Raw genomic sequence first — 9,870 nt, 5'->3', positions numbered from 1 at the left:
TTTTAACTTAAAGTGCAAATGGCCACAGGATTAACAACAAATATGACTGTCTCAGTTTTGCGCAACCTACTAATTCAACTGAAGTGTTTCAGTTAAATTTGACCAACTACAAATCCCACGATCCACAGTTAAGGACGCCCGCCCAGCTTCGATGATGCGTTTAGTTTCTTTCCGATCTTTGTTTAGATTGCCATGATTGACACAGCAACCAAATGATTTCATTGGTTTCTATGTGGTTTCCAGGAAGTGAACGCCACAGTTCTAACCACCTCCCACATGTGAGCCCCGTCGATAGCACCACGCGCAGCGTGTGGAGCAGAGAAACCGGTCGGGAAGGCAACGTCATTCCTCGGACCACCGACCCGACGTAGCGCAGCAGACCGAGACTGGAGTGGAGCGGCGTTGTCCGAGGCAGGTACCGTAACGGTCCCATTTACTCAGATATATATACTCAATGTTTGAAAAGCTGACGGTTGGTTTTCCAATTGGTTTCCACGGGAACGGGTGGAAAGTAGGTCGTATTAGATAAGAACAGGGTGGACGCTAGGGCCTGGCAGACTGTAGGCCTGTTATTCTCCGCGCACTGTACTGACAGAGACAGCCCGGGAAGGATCTTTCTCTCACGGTCAGTACAGCTGCCAGAGCTGGTCAGGTGCCTTAACGGACACCGTGCCACTAGTTTGGAGAGGTACCTAGTCCAGCTAGTTAGGACGAATATTCTGTCTGCCTAACAAGATTGTGAATATCGGTCAATCTGGTTCCTGACCGGTTTACCGCATATGTTTTTTTCTTCTTTTTTCACGTCTTTTCAGGTGCTGAAGCGATTACAGCAGAAAGATGGCGGACGACCCCAGCGCGGCGGACAGGAACGTGGAGATATGGAAAATCAAGAAGCTGATCAAAAGTTTGGAAGCTGCCCGTGGGTAAGGGATCAGTTTGAGCTGTGTATCGGTGTTGTAGCTCGGCAGACTCTGCTAGGCTTTATGGCTTCGGTTGATGGTGTGAATGTGGACCGCTGCAACAGCTGGAGATCGGATAAGTGCGGCCGAATTTGGGAGTGGTTAGCTTAGCATAGATAACTTAGCTTACAGTAGCTTTTGCTGCTAGCTTGCTAATTGCTAAGCACTAACTGCTGTCGCATTTAGCTTATCTGGAGGTCGGAAACATTGTGTTAATTTGGAGGAATATGTGTTTTGGTTTGTCTACGGTTATGTGTTATAGGTGACATTGTGGGGTGTGTTGCCTCAAGTTCCAATAAAGGGTATAAAGCTCGTAACTGTAGTGTTAGCTGTGTTGCTAACGACACTCGCTAATAGACGTCATCTCTGGAGAGAGGCCGCCATGGTTATCTTTAACAAGAAAGCACGTTGATGAGAAAGGAAGGCCGGCTAGCTTACACTTGCACTTCCACATGCTCCGATAGAAGCATTTCACAAACCTCCAACGGCGTTTGCCAGGCCTTTTTACACGCAGATCATTAGAAAGAGCTCCTTAATTCCCTCAAGAGTCCACTAAGTTAGCTACCTCATGGCAGCCGAGCTACTCAGTGATACATTAAAGCTTTGCCGGCTACATAATGGTCAGGTGAAAAGAAATCCAGATCAGTTGTTTGCCGGTAGGTTCATTGTGGCCTTGTTGAATTATCAAATACGGCATGTGAAATATAATGTGGGTGTTGCTACACTGGCTTGAAGCTTGCTCTGCGACAGCTTGTCGTCTAGTGTTGCGCAGAATTTGCTGTCCTGTGCTCCACCGCCTGCCATGTCACACACAGTTGACCATTTGCCCTATATTCATCCAGCTGCTGTTACCTGCGCCTGTATGTGTGTGCGTGCAGTGTCAGTCTGCACTGGTATGCTTTGTCTTTTGACAGGTAGTGAATGGAGGACAACAGTGTAGAGCAGTGGCACTGAAACTCGGTCCTTGGCTTCAAGGGCAGAGATTGTATACTGTGTAACTGAAAGCTCACCCTGTTTGTCCCTCAACCTTTCAGACCTTGTCAAGGTGATATCTTGCAAGGGAAAGTTGTGTGTTTACAAAATGACAGAGTAAGAGATGGTTATTTTGAAATTGATAAAATAAACAGGTCAAAGTTGCAGTTAAAATTAATAGAAGTTAATTATAGTTAGAGTGGATAACGCCTGTCAGGCCAGTATCATTTTGACATTGAGTTTAATTATGTTATTGTGTTGTGGTAAAGTAGCAATGTTTATAGTGTATTGGTAGATACTCCATAGTGTAAACATAAATTAAATCATCTCTCTCTCTCTCCTATAGTAATGGCACCAGTATGATCTCACTGATCATCCCTCCCAAGGACCAGATATCCAGAGTGGCCAAAATGTTGGCTGATGAGTTTGGCACTGCTTCCAACATCAAGAGCCGAGTCAACAGGCTCTCTGTACTCGGGGCCATCACCTCTGTACAGCAAAGACTAAAACTCTACAACAAGGGTATGTGTTACAATGAAAACATAAATAAAACCTTGGTTTTCAGGGATAGGTGGACAGAATTGATTGATTGATTGATCATGGTGTCTTTACATAAAGATTATCCTCATGTTTCCAGTGATGGCCAGATTGAAAGTCAGATCTAGTGGTTAATTGACATATAATCAAATATAAAAACATAATTTCAGTGACTGAGGCAAAAGCTGTCAAATAATCATCCGTAATAGACATTGTCATCTGATTGTTGTGCTTGTGTACACTTAAGTCCAGATTTCTAAACATGAACAGGTTTTCATATACATTAGGTCTAAATTGATCTAGAAATCATGTAAATATAATTGTCCAGCATCTCTCTCAGCATGCACATTTTTACATCTTAATATTAGCCCATGGTAAGGGTATTAATAGACTGGACATAACCATTCATGACAGTGCTCTTCCTCCATATCAAACATGCTTCGAACCAGCTAGTAAAGGAGATTAAACTGGCACCTGATGTGGTAGTTATAGCACTGAATTACAAAGTAGGTGGCTGTAACGTTTGAAGGAAGGGTGTGTATTACCCATTGGTACAGTGTCGGTGCATACATCGTAATAGAAAAACACAACAGGGGAAACGTTGGGTATTTTGTCACAGATTACTGTGGCCTTTCAGAGCCAACATACACAATAGCATACTTCATCCTCAGAAAGCTTGATGATGCTGTGCGGTGTCTCTCTACAACTCCATTGCACTGTGTGGCACCCCTGGCTTCTCCCTCGGAAACTGTACATTTTGTCTCTTTGTACAAAAACTTAGTATTTGTCTAATCTAGCCTCTGACTTTTCTCTCTTACCAGTGCCACCAAATGGTTTGGTCGTGTACTGTGGCACCATTGTGACAGAGGAAGGCAAGGAGAAAAAAGTCAATATCGACTTTGAGCCTTTTAAGCCAATCAACACTTCCCTGTACCTCTGCGACAATAAGTTCCACACCGAGGTGAGAGCCTTTTCATGCTTTCTGTTGGTTATTTTTCTTGTAGAGAAGATTCTTGGGATGTAAACATCTCTTTTGGTGTCTTGCATGCTTTCTGTCACGTTTTCATCATCCATTTTTCCCTCACTCTCCTAACACACAGGCATTGACAGCCCTGCTTTCTGACGACAGTAAGTTTGGCTTTATTGTGATTGACGGTAGTGGGGCACTGTTTGGCACACTGCAGGGCAACACCAGAGAGGTGCTGCACAAGTTCACTGTGGACCTACCCAAGAAGCACGGTACTGACCCACAATACTCACACGACTCTGAAATTTTAATATTTTCAGCTACACATCAGGGATTATTAGAGAATTTATATATACTACTCAGTATTTGTCTGTGGCTTTTAGTTTTGTCCTTAAAGAAGCATTCTAAAGACACTGTGTCTTATCTCTATCTTTCCTCCAGGCAGAGGAGGGCAGTCTGCTCTGCGTTTTGCTCGTCTGAGAATGGAGAAGAGGCACAACTATGTGAGAAAAGTGGCTGAGACGGCTGTCCAGCTCTTTGTGTCCAACGACAAAGTCAATGTGGCAGGAATGGTCTTGGCTGGTTCTGCCGACTTCAAGACCGAGCTCAGCCAGTCTGACATGTTCGACCCAGTAAGTCTGTGTCTGTGTATTTCTGATTTAAAAAGCAGCATCAAAAGTATTTATTATGCAATATATCAACAAATAATAAACGTGAATGATTGGCTTTCCAAACGATTTAGAAACTACTTAGAAAATTAGAATCTCAGATTAGTTTTATACACGAATAATTCAGAAAATGACTGACTTCTTCCATCTTTGGAAAGCAACAAATGCACAACATATACAAACAGACAAGATAAATGCAAAATTAAATCAACATGTGTAGTCAAGACAACTCAATTGTCTTTATATCCTTAATATTGTGATTTAGAAAAACAAATATCTCTGTTGTACAGTAATAATAAAAACATAAAGGCATTTATAAAAATATCATGTACTGGTCATAAGATGTGATCTGATCTTTGTCTAAGTCACAAATGTAGACAAACACAGTATTCCTAAGCAGACGTCACACAAACAATTATAATCTTTTGTGCTTTTATTGAACACAGCCATTAAGCATTCACAGTGCTGGTGGAAAGGGTAAGTGAACCCTTTAATAACTGGTCAAACATCCTTTGGCACCAGTTTTTTTCTTTGGATGTCTGGCGCGAGCGGCCCTCCACAGGTCATTCCACAGTATCTCTACTGGATTAAGGTCTGCGCTCTGAATCCAACAGGTGGATTTTCTTTGTTTGAAGTCATTCTGTAGTTTTACTTTGATGTTCACGGCCTTTGTCCTGCTGCATCACCCAACTTCTGCTGAGCTTCAACAGGTGGACAGCCACCCTGATATTATCCTCCAAGATACTTTGATAAACTTGGGAATTCATTTTCCCCCGATGATGTCGAGCTGTCCAGGCTCAGAGGCAGTAAATCATCCCTAAATCATGATGCTCCCTCCACTGTACATCACCATTAGGATGATGTTTTCATGTTGGAATGCAGTGCACTTTTTACACCACACATAGTGCTGCATGTTCTTAACCTTAACAATTAAGTCTTGGTTTCATCATTCCATAAAAACTTTCCCCATTAGTGTTGTGGAGTGTCAAGCTGCTCTATGGCAAAATTCAGGGGCTCAGCTATGATTTTTTTTTTTTTTTTTTTTTTTTTAAACATGCACCATGATTTGCATGGTAGACTTGTGAACAGAGATGTTAACCAGCTCCAATGATTATTTTAAGCCTTTGGCTGTTACTATGTGCTTCATTTTTACCTCACTGATCGTCCTGCATTCAGCTGGACGCCCAATGCTAGGGAGAGTAGTCATAGAGCTAACTCTATAGACAGTTTGTCTAACTGTATACAGATGAATATCTAAACTCTGAGATGAGTTTGTAACCCTTTCAGCTTTGTGCTCATCAACCATTCTTGATCATAAATATCCTGAGATCTCTTTTTTGCATGGCGTGGTTCACATCAACAGATATTTCTTGAATAGCAAAATCAAAATTCAAAGTAGCTCTAACACACAGACCTCAATCTTGTTTCATTGATTGGACTCCAGATTTGATCACTCCTGATTCCAATTAGCTTTTGTTGATATCACTAGCCAAGAGGTTCATATACTTTCCCCAGCCTACACTATGAATTTTTGAAGGATGTGTTCAATAGAAAAATACAACGATTTGTGGGTTCACTTACTTTTTCTTGACACTGTATAGTGGGGTTAACTGGGCGTTTCTCACAACTGAGGCAAATAATTCCAGGTGCTAATAGGCCTTTTAAATTCAAAACCAATTATTTATGCTGTGTACAGCCATTCCATAATGGAGAATACCCACCTCAACCATCTCAAACATTAGTAATTGAAGTGTAAAGCACATTCATTATTAAGCAATACACTTAATGTGAAGTATATAGTATATTGGTTAAAGGACAGAACAACATGAGCAACAAAAAACATGTTTGAAAATGATCTGCATATCTCAGACTTCATTTGGGGCTTAGGTCAGCAGTTCTTGGGGTGCACTAACACCTGAGCAATGATTTAGAATCTCAAGCTGCTTAATAAAAGGGCTAAAGTTAAATTACTATTATTTATATTAAGGATGCCTCTGATTATAATGATTTGTGCTTATCTGTGGATATCTCTGTGTAATAGTTATAGTGTATAACTTGCGTGCGTTTGTTTTCTACAGAGGTTACAGGCCAAGGTTCTGAAGCTAGTGGACATCTCCTATGGAGGAGAGAACGGCTTCAACCAGGCTATTGAGCTCTCAGCAGAGGTTCTCTCTAATGTCAAGTTCATCCAGGAGAAGAAGCTCATAGGTAAGTCATCCTGCTGAAGCACTGGAACAACAGTTTACAGGTGCCACCAGTTTGAGCTAAAGAAGAAGAGTTTTTGTTGTGCTTGAGATTTTCCTAATGGCTGTCTCTCTCTGCAGGGCGGTACTTTGATGAGATCAGTCAGGACACGGGGAAGTACTGTTTTGGTGTGGAGGACACACTCAAAGCCCTGGAGATGGGAGCGGTGGAGATCCTCATAGTCTACGAGAACTTAGACACTATGCGTTATATTCTACGTGTGCATGGGGCAGAGAGCAACGGAGCAGAGAACGGTACACAAACCACATATGCAACACCTACTATTGCTGAGAAACTTGGTAATAAATATTTTGGCGATGCTATAATCTTCATGTTCCTGCTTTGATTTTCAGATGAGAAGACTTTGTACTTAACGCCAGAGCAAGAGAAAGACAAGTCTCACTTCACAGACAAGGAGGTAAGCCCTGCAAGGAAAGGACTGATCCATGTGATTTAGGTTAGACCAATTACTCATCATGCCAAGTGTTTCTGACTCTGTTTATTTCTCTAGACGGGGCAGGAACATGAGCTGATCGAGAGCATGCCGCTGCTGGAGTGGTTTGCTAACAACTACAAGAAATTTGGAGCCACGCTGGAGATAGTCACAGACAAGAGCCAGGAAGGGTCCCAGTTCGTCAAGGGCTTTGGAGGCATCGGGGGTGAGCACACAGTTGTTTATGATAGAGTTTATGACCCTGGGATTGCACATTTGTACAACATCAAGTTAGGAAGAAGGGAGGATATCTTTAGCTCAGTGGTTATTTCATTCAGTTAGTTTGTTCTGTGGCTTAGTTAGTTGTACTGCTTTCCAACTGGAGAGGTCAGGTTCAAGCCTCCCTGTCTCCTGATGTATTTTCTGTGCTGAAGTAGGTATGTGCAAAATATGATGGGAACCTTTTTGAAATGCTTTTGGTTTTCTTTCACCACCTCTTTTTTTTTTTTTAAACTTGAATAGTTTAGGAAACAAAATAAGCATCACAATTATTAGCCACATAAGCTTTGTTACAAGAAAAATTAGCTAGAAATAACAGTCAATCTGATCTACCCAAACTAATTTTATGGACATCAGCAATAATTAAGATATTGATAGCCATGGCTATATGATTGCATGAATGTCACATGCTAGTAATAATCATTGGCTTAAGCCTGTGAACTGAACTGCACCGTAACCTATACATAGAGGTTGCTTCTTCAGTTTGGTTGGGGGGGGGGTTACAGAAATAGGCATAGTGGAGGCAAATTACAAGCACAAGTAATTCCCTGTGATCAATAAGTAAGTAATAAGTTTCACATTAGCACTTCTTTACCAAGTGATTGAATGTGCTTCCAAGCATAATTTGCATATCCATAAGAGTGTTACTCATCATGCCAACCATTCGGTCATAACTGTGAACATCAGTTCCATAATAAGTCACAATATTCAAAATATATTTAACATGGTTTCCTGCTACAGGAAAGGCCTTTTTGATACTGATGTGTTGTTGTGACAGACATTAGTATTATGGAGTCCTTTGTATTCTTGCAGTTATGATACACAACTAATAGCAGGACAAATGAGCGTCTAAAATGTTGAGCTGATGATGACAAATCAAATGAGTTCAATTGCGGTATTTTTTAAAGAGAGAAACAAATACTAAAGAAAAGAAGGAAAGACATTCAAACAGTTATTACATTTCTTTCTTTTTGTAAAGGCAAATACAATATTCTTGGTTTCATAATTCACTAAGTAGCACTTAAAAAAGAGGATTTCAGGAATTCATGCTTTTTAGATACTAATACGCCCACCCCCATAGCTAATGTGGATTAGCCTATCCTAATACAAATTCTTTCTTTAATGCTTCCATGACCTAACCTAACATGATATAAGCTGGCTAGCCATCATATTACCCTTGTTAATCTATCATCTATGTGTTCCTCAGGTATCCTTCGGTACAGGGTGGATTTCCAGGGCATGGAGTACCAAGGAGAGGACGATGAGTTCTTTGATTTGGATGACTACTAGGTAGTCGGGGACTGATATTGGGATAAAAAAGAAAAGCAAAGGAATGAATGAAGAAATAAGGAAAGAAAAATGCCACCTCTCTTGCAGCAAGTGAGAGGTGCAATCGTGTTGACCATATATATGACAGACACACCTTCCAATTTACCTGTTGCATACACAAACTTGCACATACATTTCATCTGTACACACGACATAATACATCACACAGGCTGAAGAGGAGTGAGATTTTCTTTCATCCAGAGAGGGAGAAAGCCCTTCCTGAATAAATCCCTGCCTTAGAGTGCTGGTTCCTTCCCCTAGTTGGATTGGACTCGACTCATTTTGTTCTTTTTTTTTCCTCCTCCCCTCCATTTTGAATGAACACAACAGCAAGTTCCCAGATTCCTCGCTGCCCCTAACCCGGTCTGAAGATGAACTTTGGACTCACTCCTCACATATAGAAAATATATTTTCCTTTCTTGCCTCATCATGTCCCTACCCTCTCTCTCTTCGCCCCTCTATGCTTTCTCTCTCTTATTTTTTTTTTGCATTTCATTTTTTTACTGGTAACTGCTGCTGTTGTATTTTATGAGAGTGGGGGATTTTTTTTACCTGGGTTTCTGTAGAGAAAGGGGGACAAAGTATTAAATTTGAACTGCTGAAAACCATTGCTACCTCCTCATCTGCTGTGGTCTCAATCCTGTGCTGTGTCTGTCTTTTCCTGGAAAGCTGGACCTTTTCTCTGCTTTCCTGACATCAAAAGAATATGTTGTGATAGTCTTGTGTGAGTGATGGGTATGTGTGACTGCATTTAGGAGATTCACTTGTCTATTTGGATGAAGATCACCACCTCATGTTGAAAGTGAAATAATTTTAAATTGAAGACAGCAATAATATAGCTCTTGGATAAATGTATTCATTAATGTCCCCCTTGATATGAGATAATGTGTTTAGATGAAATTGAATTCTCTCACCATTGAAGTATTTGAATCCCAATTACCAGATTCCACCTATGACATTTCAGTGCATTTGTAAATTAATCTGTGATGGCTTCATGTAATCAGAAATCAATTTTATAATCTAAATTTGTTAATGCATTCCTGTGGATATAGTTTTAAATGTAATACCTTGGTCTTCTAGAAAATGAGATTTTGGCATTTGCCATTTGTTTGCCTCTGTCACTGAAATAAGATAAGGGCAAATTATCATTCATAAAGATTTGTGAAGACAGGACTAGCCAAGGAGCTGTTACATGCACGTTATACCCTTTTTTTTTTCCAAATAATTGATTCACAGGAAAAGCTAAGGAAGTAAAACTGCAATTAGGAGTTTGACTTTGAAATCTTTCATTACTGGGTGTAGTGAAACAAAACATGCACATTAAAGCATTAAAACATTTCCATTTTACATTACAATTCTGCAACTTTGGGATGTGAGTAATTCAAACATGGTCAATTAACTGGAAACCATATTTCTTTCATGCATGTGGGATTCCTTTAAAAGCCATCAACAAAGGTTAACTAAGGTAAATGATGACAGTAA

At 40.5% G+C, this 9,870-nt stretch overlaps 1 protein-coding gene across 3 annotated transcripts; it reads left to right on the top strand.

Moving 5' to 3' along the window:
• Positions 1-260: 260 nt before the first annotated feature.
• Positions 261-8,996, top strand: etf1a (eukaryotic translation termination factor 1a). 3 transcript variants are annotated; one of them, XM_023396185.2, is made up of 11 exons: positions 261-415; positions 813-923; positions 2,278-2,453; positions 3,290-3,429; positions 3,569-3,707; positions 3,877-4,067; positions 6,182-6,311; positions 6,428-6,601; positions 6,701-6,765; positions 6,859-7,006; positions 8,267-8,996. In XM_023396185.2, exons 2-11 carry the CDS (start codon positions 838-840, stop codon positions 8,347-8,349), a joined length of 1,332 nt encoding a protein of 443 aa, XP_023251953.1. In that variant the 5' UTR covers positions 261-415; positions 813-837; the 3' UTR covers positions 8,350-8,996. The 3 variants fall into 3 exon arrangements, with proteins under 3 accessions (XP_023251953.1, XP_087027167.1, XP_023251954.1); XM_087171041.1 differs by having other exon boundaries at positions 287-411; XM_023396186.2 differs by lacking the exon at positions 261-415 and adding an exon at positions 554-688.
• Positions 8,997-9,870: the final 874 nt, after the last annotated feature.

This window comes from Seriola lalandi, unplaced genomic scaffold (genome assembly GCF_002814215.2).
Source record: "Seriola lalandi dorsalis isolate HSWRI2012SDOR001 ecotype SW California unplaced genomic scaffold, Sedor1 jcf7180002054973, whole genome shotgun sequence".
In the NCBI taxonomy this organism is placed as follows: Eukaryota; Metazoa; Chordata; class Actinopteri; order Carangiformes; family Carangidae; genus Seriola; species Seriola lalandi.
Note: the sequence above shows the minus strand (reverse complement) of the source record. Positions and strands in the feature narration are given on the sequence as shown.

What these genes read in the sequence shown, in the direction of transcription:
- etf1a (XM_023396185.2), top strand. Translation starts at nt 838, where the DNA reads ATGGCGGACGACCCCAGCGCGGCGGACAGGAACGTGGAGATATGGAAA. An exon ending in ACTAAAACTCTACAACAAGG is followed by an intron (nt 2,454 to 3,289) that starts GTATGTGTTACA and finishes CTCTCTTACCAG; the next exon opens with TGCCACCAAATGGTTTGGTC. An exon ending in CCAGGAGAAGAAGCTCATAG is followed by an intron (nt 6,312 to 6,427) that starts GTAAGTCATCCT and finishes CTCTCTCTGCAG; the next exon opens with GGCGGTACTTTGATGAGATC.